Genomic DNA, 17401 nt, shown 5'->3' with positions numbered 1-17401 from the left:
AGTTTGGTGCATGCTTCTGAAATTTTGGGTGAGAATATTCTGTTTTATATTTGCATGCTGGCATCACCTCTGGTGGGAAAATACACTTGAGTGGAGTTTTTAAAGGATAATAAAAATGCTGATTTGTTTTGTTTTAAATGACTCTATAGATTGGTGTCCTTGTGTAGAATGTTTCAGAGCACAATAATTTGTTGCTAATAAAATTAGTGACTATATGTTGGAAGGTATGTTTCTTACTATTCATCTTTAAAATAGATTATTTTTAAATTAATATTCACTTTGCTCAAAAAGGATGCTTTTAAAAGTAATGTTTTCCATCAGCATTTGCAACCTGGTTGTTGTAGCGCTGTGCCAATGAGGGCTAGAAAGTAAAAATAACTTGAAACAAAAGCAAAATGTATTATTCTATTTTAATTGTGCATTCTAGTGTGTATGTGGTATGTATATGTTTAAGAATAAAATGAAGTTTTTAATCCAGCAGTCTCCCTTTAAAACGTTTGGTGCCATGGAGTGGAAATGGACATCTCTTTGTACAAAGTTAAAATAAGTATCCAAATTTCAGCATTTGGTCAGTAGAGCAGAGTTGCAGCTTGAGTGGAAGAATTTAAAACACTTGGCTTTCAATAAACATTGAAAGAGTGAGAAAATATAGGTTAGCCCTTTCCATGGGTTGTTAGTGACCATTTGTATCTTACTGTTTTTTCTCTAGTCATTTGCACACTGCAGTGAGAAGATGCACAGCCCAGCACTTATCAGATGTGGTGGAACGAATGGGACCGGGACGGATATTATCTGGAATTAAGGATGTTACTGACAGGATTTTACCTGCTGTAGCCAGGTTTGCACAGGATGGCTCACAAGAAACAAGGTCAGTAGGTAGTAGTATTACTTTATATATAGCAAATAACTGTTCCAGGTGGAAATGAAAGATTATTTTAATTCTTTAACTTGCTAAACTTGCTTTTTTTCACCTTTTCATGCGCCTAAATTAGCTTCTCTTGAGTGTGGTTTCTTTGGAGGAGGTGGTGAGGGCATATGAATATCTGAAGGTCTTTCTGCACTTAGAAAATTTCATTTTAAGATATGTTCTATTGTGATCAATTAGACAGATGGTAATGGGCCAAATTTCCCTAATATTTCTAGGTTAATATGAAATGGTTTGCTTTGATTTTAGGTACTATGGTCGAAAGATGCTCTTCAGTATGATGACTCATCCAGACTTTGACAAAATGCTTGAAAAGTATGTGCCGTCTAAGGATTTACCTTACATTAAGGAGTCTGTCAGCAGTCTACGTCAAAAGGTATATGGAAAAGCTTTTGTCTAACAGGTTAGAAAAAAATAAATGTAGGGAGACTAAATGGCTTACGGATCTGTAAGGTGATACAAGGCCACTGGTCAGATGTACTTTTGAATACGGCCATTCCTCTGGGAACAAAGGGTATAAGCCATACCTTCCAGATAGAGCCGCTCCTGTAAAGCAGTGGCTCTGAAAAGGACTTGGGGTTCATGCTGGATAACCAACTGAACATAAGCTCCTAAAGCAGTGCTGTGGCTAAGAGGGTGAATGCAGTCCTTGGATGTATAAATGGGGATATAACAGGAAGGAGGTGGTATTACCTCTGTATATGGCATTAGTGAGACCATTACATGATACTGTGTTTAGTTCTGGTACCTGCGCTTGAAAAAAGATATTGAAAAACAGGAAGGGGGTTCATGAAAGAGCTTCCAAAAATTATTTAAGGTCTGGAAAACATTTTGCAATGGGAGATTTCAGGTGCTCAGTCGTCTTTGCTTATTGAAGAGAAAGTTGAAAGAAGACTTGACCATGGTCTAAAAAGACCCTCACTCTGTGCAGGTAATCTCATACTAGAGGGTTATATAATTGAGCAGACAATAAGTAACAAATCCAACCGCTGGAAAAATTTAACAGTGATAGTATTTAACCATTAGAACAGATTGTGAGACGATAGATTATCCATCACTTAATGCCTTCAGTCAGGGTTGGATATCTTTCTAAAGGATATGTTCTAGTTCAAACACAAGTTATTGGGCACAGTGTAGGAATAACTGATGAAGTTCTGTGGCCTACGTTTTGCAGCAGGTCATATTAAATTATCATGATGGTCTCTTCTAGCTTTAAAAATCTGTGAACCTGCCGGTCATTGTTTCTAATCTGGGCAAAGTCAGTAGTACACAGCAATCTCTACTGCTGCATAGCCTTGTGGAGAGTAGTCCACATCACACAAAGCACCATGGCAGTTGGTACTGAGTAATTGCTTGTTGACTGATTCAGTGGCAAGGCCAAAGACTGATCCTAAAAATTGCTGTGTCCTCTCTCTCTGCAAGAGATACTCCCTTCTGAAGAGAACGGAGGCATACATTTCACAGTGCAGTCTTGGGGAAGTTTGTAAGACTTCAGTATCCAGTGGTGTCAGTCTGACACCCTTCAAAAACAGCTAATCTGCATACCAATTTTTACAAAGGAAAAGACCGTGAAATACTTTCATCATTATTTATTAAATGCCATTTTTAGCAAGACCTAGTTCTGTACACATAAAAGTAAGTTAAAATACACAAACAAAATTATAATCCTCTTTAAATTCAAAGAGCAAACATATGGGTATAATGTAATAAAATAGTTAATAAGGGGCCAATAGAGGATATCTGGGATGGAAGTAATTTTTAGGTGCTTTTTTATAAGTAGGAAAGAGATGGATTGAGTTGGATCTGTGGTTGGGATGAGTCCCACACCATAATATCCACTGCAGCTAAGGCATGATTGCTGGCGTCAGACAGTGTTGGGATCCTTAAATGATGGGCAAGATGAGGCTCAAAGTTTCGAGGACAACCTTTAAAACCAGTTACCTTTATGGTCAGTCTGCCACTTCAGCGGCCAGTGTAAAGAATACAGAGACAGCATAATATGTTCACGTTGCTTAAACCTGAGTTGATGTGTTGCTGGCTCTGAACCAGGAACAAATGAAAGAGGAGACCTGCTAAAATGGAATTAGAAAAATCATGCCTCATGGTTAGGAAGGAGCGTGTTACTTTGCGGAGGGCACGTCAGAATAAGTAAGGGTGTAGGTTGCACAGATTACACAACCAGAATAGACACTTGGAAATCACCTCTGACCCATTTCATTGGAAAGGACCTGATCAAAAAGGACATTGGGGTATGTCTACACTTCAGCTAAAAACCCACAGCTGACTCAGGCTCACAGGGCTCGGGCTAAGGGGCTGTTTAATTGAGGTGTAGATATTCAGGCTTGAGCTGGAGCCTGAGCTCTGGGATCCTCTCACCTTGCAGGGTCTTCAAACCCAGGCTCCAGCCCATGCCTGAATATCTACATCACAATTAAATGGCCCCGAACCCTGAATCCTGTGAGGCTGAGTCAGCTGGCATGGGTCAGCCACATGGTTTTAATTGCAGTTTAGACATTCTCCAGGTTCCTTAATCTGGTCCACAACTTCTGAACAAGTTTCCTCAACAAACAGGCAGTTGAAACCTCCTATCAACAGCCTCCACCGAACAGGACAGGTTTCATTTTGCCAGAGTTTAAGATAAGGTAGGTTCAGCACAATTAGCTGGCTTTATTACCCAGACACTGTCCAGGGTGAAGACCAAATCTGTGGGACCCAAGAGCTACCATTGTCCATCATCCAGCGCACCGAAAACCCTTTACTATGTTCAGAAATACTGCTGCCAAGAGGTGTCTCAGCATGTTAGGCAACTTCCTTGAGAGATGTTGTATTTCACATTTCTGATTACTAGTGTTCAGGGGCTTATCTTTGTCTTCTATGGCTCCTAGCACATGACTAGCACTTTAATATTCAATAATGAATTCTTAGTTAGAAAAATATGTAGTTAAATTTTTTATAATTTATTATTAAAACATTTGTTCTTACTGATACACCCTGGGGTGTGCAACCACTGGTAGGTTGCTGCTTTTAAGGGACTTGTGGTAGTCAGTTCCTGTGACTGCCCAATGTTCTGTACCTTGTGTGATGACTTGAAAAGCGAAGTTACATGTAAAACAAATGAATAATTTACAGTGAGGAGCATAAAGTGACTTACAATAAAATAAAATTGCAAGAGATGTAACTGTCCCTCAGTGTGTTGGTGTAAGTACTTGTTTCAGTACTATGGAGCAAGATTAAATGACAGGGAATAAAAAGTCCTAAATAATGTTTACACTACAGTTTTCGCCATTGTCAACATTTGAGCAGCTGCAGCAGTGGTGAATGGCATGTCCAGTTTTTGCCAGTGTGGTCACACGCTGAGAGAACAAGCTAAATCACTGAGAGTTTTAAGCTCAGCATTGAGAACTAGTTTTACAGCCAACATTAGTCCATCCCTTTCAGCAACCAGACATGACTGTACTGTACTTACTATTTTGAAAGGGTTTCAAAGAATACAACAGGTATTCTTAAGACAAGTGGATTAATTTAAAATTGCCCCATAAAACCAAGTAGTTAGCAGCTTCCCAAAAGGAAGAATTAGAAATTTGATAATTGGCGCCGAAACTTGTAACTAACTTATTTAATGGGATAGAAACAACTCCATATTCTATGTATTTGCACAACTCAGACATTTAACCCAATAATTGCAGAATCATTAGGAGCTTCTAAATGTGAAGATGGCAGTTTGACTCATCTCTTTCAATAAATTGCATAGGGGAAAAGTCTGTTGTGACTTTCTCCTTTGAAGACTTAAACCTGGACAGGGATCGAGCAGTGGCAGTTGATGGAGTTTAGCTTTGGGTAGTTTTGGCTGTCACCAATGGATGTAGCTTTGGCATATAAATCAGGAAGACTGGAGGAGGAGGGGATAACTTAAAGGAAATGAAGAGGTGAAATAGCAGTGTTTTTAAGTATCTTTCCTACTTATGTAAATTTAATATAAACAAATAGTGAGTTTACAGTCTTGCATCTTAGCTAAGGTGAATAATATTAATACTAGGGATAAATGGTCATTTTATTGTATTGCTTTGGAATACAATTGCATTGCGAACAGATTGCGCCTATGAAAAGACACAAAGTGAATCTAATCTGTAATTGCTTCGGTTGCAACAAGTGAACTGTTTGCTACTGCAGTTTTATCAACCATTAGGCTGCTATTAAAGAGCTTCCAACGCCACAGCACAGTACTGGATAACCTCTTATTTATGGTCATATATTTGCAGGGCCTAGGAGAGATGCCTCTAGACACACCGTCAGCCAAAGGAAGACGTTCTCATACTGGCAGCATTGGACATTCCAGGTCATCATCCACTTCGAGAGATGTGCTCAATATCACTGAAAGGTAGAATTGTCTTGCTAAATTGCAGACTCTGTTAGTAATTCATCTCCAGGGAATATTCTTTGCAGTACCGCTGGGGAGAGATTGTACAACGTTCATAGCAATATTTGTCAGATTTAAATGGAACTTAAAAAAAAAAAAGTTGGTGGAACTTGATATATCTCAAGTAAATACTTTTAATTAGGCTGTCACTCCTTACTAATAACTAGCTTACTGTTTTGTGCAGTTAGGTGTTAATTAACTTACCGATTGCCTGTGAACACACATGTATTTTATGAAGGAGCATTTGTAGTGCCTTTTGTTCATGTACAGTGCTTCACTATTACTGTAAATGTAGTTTAAAGGTTTTACTTTTTCTGTGCATGACATTGGAATAACTGAAGTTCTTACTCAGTGCTGGACCATATCAGTAAGAATATCCGTACATATGTTTTATAGTGTTTAATCGTTAATCTGATAATGATTAAACTCCACTGGAAAAGTTAAATTATTGGCTGGGAGACTAATACAAAATAATTAAAATAAGTTGCATATAAATTCTACAATGGACTCTTTGAACTCTTTTCAACAGCATTCTGATTATTCCCTACTAGACCATAAGTAATAGAGCTGGTCAGTGGATAACTTGTCTGATAAAAATCACTAAATGGCAGTATTGTCACATGATAAAAATAGAGGATTATGTCTCAAGTTTACACAACTGTTATATTAATCATCATAATACTGACCCTTGTTTTTTTGACAATCCAGATTTGTCATTGGTATAAACTATTTAGATTCAAATGGGAATGTTGCATTCTGGGAGCTACTACCCCAAGCATTGAGAAGACAGATACTTATTCAAAATACTGATAGTTGTTAGGAAATGTGTCACAAACAAGCTCATATTGAAGGTGTGGTTAAATTTTAAAACTACATAAAACATAATTGCATAAAACAAATTGCAAGTAGAAGCAAACAATTTCTGGACTTTTGAGAGCATATGAGCTGCAGAAAACCAGTTACTCAATACTCTTGAGCACCTAGTAAAGCAGTATAGATCCTGAGCTAATACACACATACAGTGTACTAAATTATATATGGAAAATTGCATTACATACTCTAGATAGATAACTTTGCTGTATCCAAAACATCTGCTATCTGTGTATCAAATATTGAACAGCTGTTTTGCCTTTAATCTATGTTTCCTAATTGTAAACATGGCCATGTAGAAGAATAACCATTTGAAATATAAATAGATTTTATATAATACACAGAGCATGGACTCCACATTGGATTGAAATGTGATGTTTGATATTTTGGATACTCATGTGGAAAGTATAATAGTTTTCCTTCCTGTTTTAATCGTCTCTTTTAGGATACGTCTACACAGCAGATGAAGGTGTGATTGTAGCACAGGTAGGCATACTTATGCTAGCTTTAGTCTAGCTGTGTGGGTAACAATTGTTTTAAAGATGTGACTGTATGGTCTTCAGTGTAGGCTAGAACCTGAGTACAGACCCATCACACCTTCACTTGCTTTGTAGACATACCATTAGAAACTATTTTGAAAAAAAGAGAAGAAAGGTAGAGGTCCAAGAAGCAATAGTAAAAGTATACTGAGTAAAAGGAATTGTGCATGAATTTGTAACATATTTTATTGTTCCTTTGTTAAATATAATTCTTCCTTGAGTATGTGTCAGTGTGGATCCCCCTGTAGGTGCGCATGCACCTGATGTGCACAAGGTTGGAGTCTTTGAATAGCATTGTCCATTGGAGCCACAAGTGCAAGGTCATAAAGGGTGGAGTGGCTGCAGACATTTCTGTTTCCTTGAACTGCCTGTGGCAGCAAGATAGAGCCCAGCAAGTGTCTAATTCATACTATAGAGCTTCAGACTCATTGTAAGGTGCCACAAGTCCTCCTTTTCTTTTTGCGAATACAGACTAACACGGCTGTTACTCTGAAACCCATTGTTTTTCTTGATTACTTTGGTGTAGAGAATTTATCTTCACTCTTATCCCCTATTTTCTTTACTTTGGATGTTGCAGGAAGAAAAGAGTAGTTCCCCACACCCGTACGGTGGGGGGAGGCTTTGTGCTAACATGACAGACTCTAAGCCATCACGGTTCAAACCGTCCGTTGGCGGCATTCTCCTCACGGACAGACACAGCCATTGCCTATTCTTCCTGTGGGAGTGCTGTATCCCAAAGTGCATGGTGGTGCTCATAGTTTTCCTCCAGGACCCGCAGTCCAGGGATGCCTGGCTCAAGTTACATCTGGCTGAACAATTCATACTGGTCACTTTAGATCCAGAGGAAACAACCACCCAAGTGGCTATGAAAGAGTTGGCATTGGCCAGCACTCCCTCGAACAGGCACCATGCTCTGGGGTCAGGCAGCAGAAGAAAGGCAACAAAGAGGACGCTGTCAAAACTGGCACCAACAACTCTGACATGATGCTTTTTGCACTCGTAGCCTCGGCACTTACAGCCTCAATACCACAGCTAATACTTTCGTCTCGGTCACAGAATTTGGCGATGTCTCAGTTTCAGAATTTGGCCTGAGTTTTCCACGCCACCATGACCCTATTGAAAGTCAGTAAGGAGGGTCAGCCTTAAGTGCTCAACACACTCACTCTTCTGACTGAAATGAAGGAAGACTGTCTTCAGAGTGAGATGAAGTAAGGAGCATTCTGAAAGGGGCTACAAAGAAGGTCTCACGAGTCTCCTGTTTTTCCCCACTCTTCACTGGGGGAGAAATTGCACCTACTGGACATTTCCAGAGCTTTGTTTAGTATGTTGACAGAACCAAACCATTCGGGCAGTGTCCCCATTTATTCCTGGCTATAGTTGGATCGTCCAAGGGATAGGTCATCTCATCACAAATTCTGTTCTGTATAGGTTTTTATACCAAACTCGTCACCATAGTATTTGAGCGTCCTCTATTAAAGCAATATGCAAAGTGATTATGCATCTGTCATGTGGTGTTTTTCCTCTCATCCTCTCTCCAGAGTGAGAAGTACGTGCAGTGTAATGTTTTGGTGGGGTTTTGTTCTTCTATTAAAATGTATTTATTAAATAAATATACCTGTTGCTACGTGATTATTAGAGAAGGCAGGTCAGAGAAATGAACCTTGGATCAGAAAGTGGTGAGGTTTGTGATGGTCCTTAGTTCTTGACAAAGTTCATTCCCTAGTCTCGGACCATCCCTGGAGAAGATTTTGTCTCCCATGCAGACGAGCTTTAGTCTTATTGTTAAGAGTTCCATTGTACCAAAGGAGTGAAGCTGTCGACCACAGTCTTTACAATGGAGCTTTAGACAGTCTTCTAGATCTCCTGGGCCCAAGCCATGGAGTGATTTGAAGATAAGGACTAACACCTTGAACTTGATTCAAAATTCTATGGGAAGCCGTAGTAGAGAGCAGAGGAGAGGTGTCATGAGCTCACGGTAATCCATGTTGCCTAGGAGATGCACCGCAGCATTTTGTATTAATTGGAGTTTCCCAAGTATTAAAAGTTTTGTGTATAGGGATATCACATTGCTGTCGTCCAGGTGAGAAGTGACAAAGGCCTGAAAAACTGAGGCCAGGTCTTTTTCTGCCAGGAATGGCATGGAGTCTCCTAGCCAAGTGGAGATGGTAGAAAACATTACTTGTGGCCTTTGCAATGGACTGATACCTGCATGTCCTCGAGTGAGGTTAAAAGCAGCAAGGATTGATGTCTTGGTTGTGAAATCACCAGAATCGGCAGATTTGTATGTAACATTTTGATCAGCACAGGGCTGTTGTTTGTCTCGGACATAGGGAAGTGCTGCCCGGGGACACCACAGCTAAGAGTCTCTTTCCTTGGTGAGGTGCTGGGCTGCTGTGAATTCACCTGCTAAGCACACCCAGGCTAACAGGAATCTAGTGCAACAGAGGTAATATGCAAGGAGTAAGTGCAACAAGCATGGTTTGTTCTCTGTGTCAGCTTCTTGCTGTCGTCGTCCTCCTCCCTAGGCCGTCCCCCACTGGCATCTTTATTGTGCTTCTGATTTAGACTGACTCTGTAAGCTCCTCAGGGCAGCGCTCCTGTCTTTTTTTTATCTACCTAGATATACTCAGCCCTGAGATCACACCTGTCTCTGAAAGATCTCTGAGCCCTTCACAAACATGGGTAAGTGTAATTACTGATGAGGAAACTGAGGCACAATGTTTTAAGGGATTTGCTCAAGATTATATGGTGGGTCAGTGATAGACCAGGAACTGAGCTCACCACTGCTGACTCCCAGGCCAATCTGTGCAGCCACACTGCCTACTCTTGCAGTACCCAAGCTTTTTAGTAAATGAGTCTGCACTAGGATGATGTCCCTCAAACACCAGACATCTACTGACACTGGACACTTGTGGATTCATTAGTCAGTGTTTGTAAATCACAGACTCTGGAGATTAAAAAGGCTAGTTAGACCATCCAGTCCTCCCTGCCAGCACAGGATCGTGCCCACTTGTGCATTTATTAGTATTTGAAGAAAGAAAACCGTACAAAGCCATTTTTTTGTTGTCCTTTCCCCAGATCACATCGTCCTCTTGATTTGCAGGTGGAACACAGGTGGCTTAGATAGATGTGTGTGTATGGGGGTGTGTGTGTTAAAATCTGTGCTTCAGACAACAGGAGGAGGAAAATAACAGAGCCTGTGAAAGAGCAAGATACCTACTTTATCTGAGACATGTTTTTAAAGGGCTGTGAGTGTGGTGGGAGTTGGACTAGCCATATCCTGCTGTAGAGAATCATATTTCATTTCCATTCCCCAGGATGAAAAGGTGATGCTGGCTAATTTGAACCTGGTCATTAAGACCCCATTTCAAAACTCAGTGTCAGTTAAACTCTGTTCTCCTCCCCAGCCTGTGGGCCTTTGTTTGTTGTTGTTAATCAGGAAACAGGGAAATTGCTTTTACCATAAAATTTGGACTTTATTTGCTGGAAACAAAACACTGATCTGATTTTGCCTGATGGAAGAGATGTTTATGGCTGCTGGACATGAGTACGGGAATGCCTCCCAGAAGAGAGCAGTTTAGCACAGCTCCTGTGGGCTAGGGAAAGACAGGCAGATTATTGACCGAGTAGGAGGGGTCCAGGTGCAGTGGTGGATCCCATTTACAGGGACATGTTAGCAGGCAAGATTCTCTCTCTGGAAGCCACACATGGGCATGGAGTTTAGTGTTGGGGAGGATTAAATTCCAGAGAAGTATATTTGAAATCTTTATAAAATAGATACTACAACACTTGTGATCTCTGGTTTACGGGGGAAGCTTCCCTTTTTTTCCATATACACGTTCTGGAGAGATGAACTATAGTTCGAACTCTTATAATCCCTTTCATTTCACCAGTGAATTCTACCTCCCACCATCCTTCTGTAAGTATCTTTATCTCTCTTTTGTATAAGGGAAAACTGAGGCACCAAAACATATGATCTGCCCAAGATCACAAAGGAGGCAAGTGGCAGAATTACAGGGCTGTAACCAGGGTGGCCCCAGCAGGGAAGCCACCCAGAGTGCAAAGATGCAGGGGTAGAAACATGATGAAAAACGGTGGGGCCGCAAATATGCTTGCTTGCCCTGGGCACTAAAATGTCTAGTTATGGCTCTGGATCTCACCCAAGCGCTGGGTCGTCTTTGTAGTACAGTTGTGTCCATATGTGGTGAAGGATAGAGAAAGCTCTGTGTCATCTGTATATTGCTGGCATTTGAGTTCATGTTGTCTGACCTAGTGGTTGCATATAGATGTTGAGAAGAACTGGAGAAAGAGTTGAACCTTGTAGAACTCCACAAGACAAGGGTCTAGTGGTGGAGGTGCAGTTTCCCATCATGACCTTTTAGGTACATCCCTCCAGGAAGAGTTCAGACCATTTAGCACTTTACCTCAGACTCCTGCTACCTAACTCAGAGACAGCAGTACCTTTGTGGTCAACAAATGTTAATTGGTGCAGAGGTGTCCAGGAGGATGAGAATGGATGTCTATCCTTTACCCATTGATGGATGATCTCCTCCTGTCAATGCCACTAAAGCAGTTCCAATTCCCTGTCCTGGCCTGAATCCAGATTACGCTGCGTTTAGAATGTTGGCTTCCATTAGATGAGCTTATAGTTAGCCTTTTGCTTGCTTGGTTGCTTGCTTAGGAATGAGAGGTTTCACACTGGGCAGTAGTTGGCTACGACTAAAGTATCCAGGGTGGATACTTTTTGATGCTGTTCAGACTATTCAATGGTTGAAAGAGGAAGATTCCTTCTCTGAATGAGGCATTGGCTATATTGGTCAGGAGTGGCATCACTTGTTCGTGACTCAGAAGCCAGGAAGGGCATGAGTCAGATTCACAGGTCTTGGGTCGGAACTCTTTTAGGGTGTCCAGGACTTCTTGATGAGTGAATGTACTGAACTCTGGGAATACAGATGGGCTGTTGGTTGTTGGATACAAGCGGAGAGATCCATGCTGTTTGAGAAGGCTTCCCAAATGTGCGTGATCTTTTCAGTGAAATAGGATGATAACTCTTCACAGAGCTGGGTGCTTGGCTCTAATGCAGGCATTGAGGATTGATGAAGTGATTTATCACCACTGATTGCTCCTTGGAGCAGGATTTGGCAGCTTTGGTGGAGGCTGATAGGAAGGTTCTCTTGGCTTGTAAGACAACCTCAGGATAGGCTTTGAGGTATTCGCTACGTTTCATCTTATCTGAATGAATTTTTTTCTGCCATTGATGCTTGAGTTTCCACCCTTCTCTCTTCATCTGGTACAGGCTGTCAGAAAACTAAGGAGCCCTGTATGGGTGATGGGGAAGAAGGGGCTGTTTGGGGACCAGCATGTCAGTGGTCGAGGCCAGTGCAGAATGGTAATGATACCTCATCTTCAGGTGTGTAGCGCTGCCGGAGTGGTCTGGAGTGTCACTCTGGCACCTGGAATCCAGGATGGGGCAACGCTCCAGCATTCTAACATTTCCTCTCCCCTCTTCCATTGGTTTCCTTTGAGGCTTGCGCTCCTCCCTGAAGCATCGACTGCTTAGTTGCCCTGGAGGAGAGAGTGTGTGGGAGGGATCCAAGGGGTGTAGGCGCTGGGTAGTAGGGCTAGAGGAGGTAGCTTCCATCCTAAGTGCAGCCCGCGTCGTGTGAGCCAGCTCCATCCCTGGTGTGGTGGTGGCAAGTCCATCCCTCCCTGCGCTTTGGCATGGAGCTGGGGCTGGTGCCAGCAAGGGAGGGATGGAAGGAATGAGATAGACAGGGAGGGGAGAAAGTGGGGGCGGTCTGCAGTGGAGGGAGCCAGACACAGCCAGCTGAGGACACCAGCACTGCCCCACAGCTCCTTGTGCTCCCAGCTGTAGCCCCCCAACATGTCCCTCCCACAGCCCATCCCCTACTACTATAGTATACTACTATAGCCCACCAACCCATCCCTCCCTCAAATCCCACCATCTCTCCTCAACCACTGTCCTATAGCCCCCCCATAACCTCCAACTCTCCACCCAGCTCCTGCTTAAACTCATCCAACCCTCTGCTGCTCCATCCCAAAATAAACATCCAACCTTTCTGATCCCCCCAGTTAAATCCAAACCCTACAAAACCTCCTGCCATAGCCCCCTCTCATCCCTCTTCCCTGCCACACCAACCCCCATCTCCTGAAATAAACCCACACCATCACACAACCCTCAAATAAATACCTGTAAAACATCACCCTGCCAACCCTCCCCACCACTTCTCCCCATCCCCTCGAGCCCCATTCCCCAATAAAACCTTCCCTACTCGCCATCGCCTCCCCTCAAACTCCCTCTTCACCCCTTCTCCTGCCTCTCCACCACCCTTTGCTCCCACCAGTGCCCTTCGGCTGCCGTCAACACCCAAGTCCATCTGCCCAATAGATCAGCCCGTATGCTGCCAACTGCTGGTTGCCCCAAACCCCCTCTTCCTTCTGTTGCTCTAGTCCCTTAAGGTTCACCCAGGAACCACCCCCCACGCTGCCCCTCACCCCCTTTGCCCTGGCATCAGCATCCCATATTTATTATGGAGTGTTTTGCAGGGCTGGTGAACCGTTTCCCCTTCCACTCCCCAACCCTTATAGTCATGGATGGTCAGATAGCGAGCCCTTCCTCCCCCCACCCCCATCAAAGGAGCCTGCCACAGCAAATCTGCAAGCAGCAAGAGCCAACAGGCTGGAGTGGGGAGCCCTTCAACTCCTTGTTCTGTGAGTGGGGTGCTGGTCTTCTATAATAGGCTTTGGAATTTCTTGGACTCCATAAGTCTTCATGGTTGAATTAAGATCACTGGTCTGTCTTGTTACATGGATGCTAGAGGGTCTCTGATCACTGCCTTAACGAGGTGAGGGTCTGTCCAAGACTGTGGCTGGGTTATAATGTCTTCCATCTTGATATCTAGGCTGCAGATCATATCCAGGTTATGAATGGCTGTGAGGGTTGTTGAACCAGAGATGACCTGCGACAGTCTGAGTGTGAGTTAGTGAGGAGATGAGTTTTGGGATTTTTGCATCTGCAGCCTTGCCAATATGAGTATTGAAATCTTCCAGGATGACAAATTAGGGGTATTTCACTGCCATTGCCAACAAGGAGTCATTGAGCTCCATTATCAATCCTTTTGTCTGTGGTGATATTTAAATAAGCATAAAATCTACCTTGACTTTGGCTCTGGTTTCTACTGGCAAATGAATTCATATGAAGATTTTACCTGAGGCACCTCACTTGCATTTGATGTTCAAAAGAATATCTAAGTGGGTAACATGATGTATTTTACTGTGTTACCAATTAGCTAGGACATCTTTCCCAGTGAAGATCAAGGCTTACTCCACCAGAGCTCCAGCAACATCCTCTGTCTACTTCAGAAATATGCTAAGTTTCTGAGATCGGCATGGTGGCAATGTGGAGTAATCCACTGACTTTTGTCAATCATTATGCATTGGACTTAGCTGCCAGGCAAGTTTGAAAGAACAGTGCTACAATCCCCGTTTGCCTGCTGCAGCTGATGTTCCTCATTCCACCACCCAGAAGAGGCACTGCTTGCCAGTTGCCTACAGTGGGATCAGCAATGACATATACTCGAAGAATGAACAGTTCCTAACCCTACAATAACTCTGGTTCTTTGAAGAGGTGTCGTAAGTGCAGATCCCATGATTGGCTCTCCATTCCCACTCCTCTGCAAACACAGGCTGTGAGTTGTGGGGGAACTGAGCAGAGGTCCCTGGGTGCTCTGACCTTTATGCCCTCGTACAGGAGCACGAGGAAGCACAGGGTGCATGCACAGCCCCAACAGACGCTGATTTTGCTTGCATGTGCATTTACAGTTGGATCCACCCTGACATCATCTCGAAGAGCCATAGTTCGGGTAGGGTAAGAAATGGTTCATTTTAAATAACCTACTTTAAAATGCCCAAATGCCTTTGATAGGAAGTTTTTCTATTTAGTTTTTGATGTTTGTATAGCTGAGAAAGTTGACTACCCGTTAACTTCAGGCTATTGTTCCAGCTGGTCTGAATGTTAAGCAGATAACAGTAATCCTTTTTTCCCCCCCAACAGAGAGATTACAGAAGTACGTGAAATTACAAGAAAACCAGTTGCTCGTAATTCACTAGAAAGTGCAGAATATGTTAAGGTCATTACAAGCTTACTGAATGCAAAAGACTTTCGGGACAGAATTAATGGAATTAAACAACTGTTATCAGACACGGAGAACAATCAAGACCTTGTTGTTGCGAACATTGTGAAGGTAACTGTATATAAAAACATCCTCTTTCAAAGGCCCATTAAGCTTCATCCTGATTCTGTGTAGGAAAAACCTTGGTAATAAGAATGTACTGCTTCAGAGATTCTCACTACTAAAAACATTGGTCTGGTCTTTTATTATGAAAATCTGACAAACAGGAGAGTCCCAGAGCAAGTGGGGAGTAGGTCAGGCCTTGCTAATGAGGAGATGGCGAGGTCCTAAAATAGTTGGAAACAGATGGGAAAAGAGAGAGGCTTAGAGCTGTGTCTTAGGTAGAGGTTGAAAAAGAAGGGATTGGAAAGACTGGGGAAGGCCAAAGACCTGATTGCAGAATTAATCCTGGAGTATTTTTTCCAATTATTATGGTTTTATTCTTATCTTAATTCCATGTTAAATCTTTGTGTGAGTTAAACAAAAATCTATTGCCCAGTTTGGATTTTCTCTTGTTTTCTTTTTATTACAATTCTACCACCACTGTGTGAGCCTTTTACCAAATCTTATTTTAGGAAGCCATAGACTGCATCAGTCTAAAGAACTCCTGAGCAGTTTAAGCAATCTTTGCAGTGGCTTGCTTATTTCAATTTGGATCAGGGCATAATTGTGCTAGGCATTGTATAAAGGAAGATATGATACCTGCCTGAAGATCTTAACTCTAAAAAGTAAGGAAAACATAAAAGGTAAAAGAGAGACATACAATCAAAATTAGTACCCCAAAAACCCTGTGTTGTGTGTGAATTAAGGTTGCTCTGTACAGAGCATAATTTATACAAAATGCAAAAAGCAAGGAAATGAAAAGTTAATGCATCTGATATGCCACACCATTTATTACATCCCCCCAAAGACGCCCACCTCATCACTAGAATAATCACCAAACAAGACACCACTCCACAACCTTAATCTGTCTCAGTAGAGATGTCAGCCACCACCCCTTTCCCCCAAAGTCCTCCACATCAGCAACTGCCAGACTTCCCTCAGCTTTCCTCTGTACTATCTGTTCAGCATAGTTCTGGAAAGTCTCATTCACTCTTGTTTGGGGACTTAAAGGAGAAGAGGTCTAATTCTGTTTTTTTCCAAGAGTTAATTTGTTAGTATCAATGCGGTAGCTGCATCCAGTCTACTTTCTCAGGAATGCCATTTTTTAGGGGGAAAATAGCAGCCTAGAATAGATTAGGTTAAAACCCTAGCAGAATCCCTTTACTTTTAATGGAGTCCTGCATGGATCAGTTCTTGGCCCAATGCTATTCAGTATCCTGATCAATGATCTAGAAGAAAATACAGAATCATTGCTGGTAAAATTTGCAAATGACATAAAAATGGTTAGAATGGTAAATAATGATGGGGTTAGGTCAGTTATACAGATCATTCTGGATTGCTTGGTAAGGTGGGTTCTCGTTGGAATTTATCATTATAGATATTAGTGTCTGGTGGTACCCTATATTACTATCTTAACCATAAATTCCTCTGTTAAATCCAAAGTCTGAATGATATTTTTACAATTGTTCTAAACACATCTAATAGCCTAAATAGTAGGCAACTACTGCATTCAAACTGTAACAAAACATTTATAACAAACATTTGATCAAAATACTTACAAAAGAGCTAAGCCATGGCCAGCTCCAATTTGGTCAAGTATTAGCAGTGAACCCTTCAAGAGCTTATCCTTTTATAGCCATTAACAAATAAGTGAGGTCACTGCTAACGGCTGACTAGCTAAAACCCAGGTTTTGGTGGTTTGGGGTCATTGCTGGTTCAACTCACACAATCTTTCCTTATTATTAACTATTCCTGATAATTTGGGCCTCTTCTTCCTTCTATCTTATCAGTTAACTCTCAGGTCCTATTTTTCAATTAAGCGGCATACTTTCAAGGCTTTCCCACAACTGCACTTTACATGACCTACATAACCACGTTTGTTTTTTTAAAACTAATTTAACCCTTTGTTACTTAAACTATAAAGCACATATATTTTTCTTCATTCCCACAGTTCATTTGTACAATATGCATTTGTACAATATGGATTTTAATACAGCTAGTTGTAAGAATGTAAAGCATCTAGGAACAAAGAATGGGGACTGTATCTTGGAATGCAGTGACTCTGAAAAGGACTTAGGGGGTCAAGGTAGAAAACCAGTTAAACATGAGTTTTCTTTATAACTCCTTACCAAGCTGACAAGCATGACCTTTATCATAGCAGGACCTTTCCCAAGGAAGAATAGGCGGTGCAGATTGTTACTATGATGCTAATCTTGTATTTCCTGTTTCAGAGTAACAGCCGTGTTAGTCTGTATTCGCAAAAAGAAAAGGAGTACTTGTGGCACCTTAGAGACTAACCGATTTATTTGAGCATGAGCTTTCGTGAGCTACAGCTCACTTCATCGGATGCATGCCG

At 41.9% G+C, this 17401-nt stretch overlaps 1 protein-coding gene across 12 annotated transcripts in view; it reads left to right on the top strand.

Moving 5' to 3' along the window:
* Positions 1 to 17401, top strand: part of TOGARAM1 (TOG array regulator of axonemal microtubules 1) — an 85368-nt gene that overhangs the window by 55791 nt on the left and 12176 nt on the right. For 7 of the 12 annotated variants that reach the window (XR_012159626.2, XR_012159627.2, XM_073350262.2 and 4 more), the window contains 4 exons: positions 710 to 868; positions 1175 to 1301; positions 5185 to 5303; positions 14826 to 15015. Coding sequence is in view for 10 of the 12 variants with exons in the window: in XM_073350262.2 (XP_073206363.2) it covers positions 710 to 868; positions 1175 to 1301; positions 5185 to 5303; positions 14826 to 15015 (595 nt within the window). In the remaining 2 variants the exon portion in view is untranslated. Of the gene's footprint in view, positions 1 to 709; positions 869 to 1174; positions 1302 to 3496; positions 3727 to 5184; positions 5304 to 6657; positions 6699 to 7328; positions 8245 to 14825; positions 15016 to 17401 lie in introns of those variants that run through there. The other 5 variants (XM_073350266.2, XM_073350267.2, XM_073350264.2 and 2 more) reach the window with 5 other exon arrangements.

This window comes from Lepidochelys kempii, chromosome 6 (genome assembly GCF_965140285.1).
Source record: "Lepidochelys kempii isolate rLepKem1 chromosome 6, rLepKem1.hap1, whole genome shotgun sequence".
In the NCBI taxonomy this organism is placed as follows: domain Eukaryota; kingdom Metazoa; phylum Chordata; order Testudines; family Cheloniidae; genus Lepidochelys; species Lepidochelys kempii.
The sequence above is the reverse complement of the archived record's forward strand: the minus strand, read 5'-3'. Positions and strand labels throughout refer to the sequence as shown.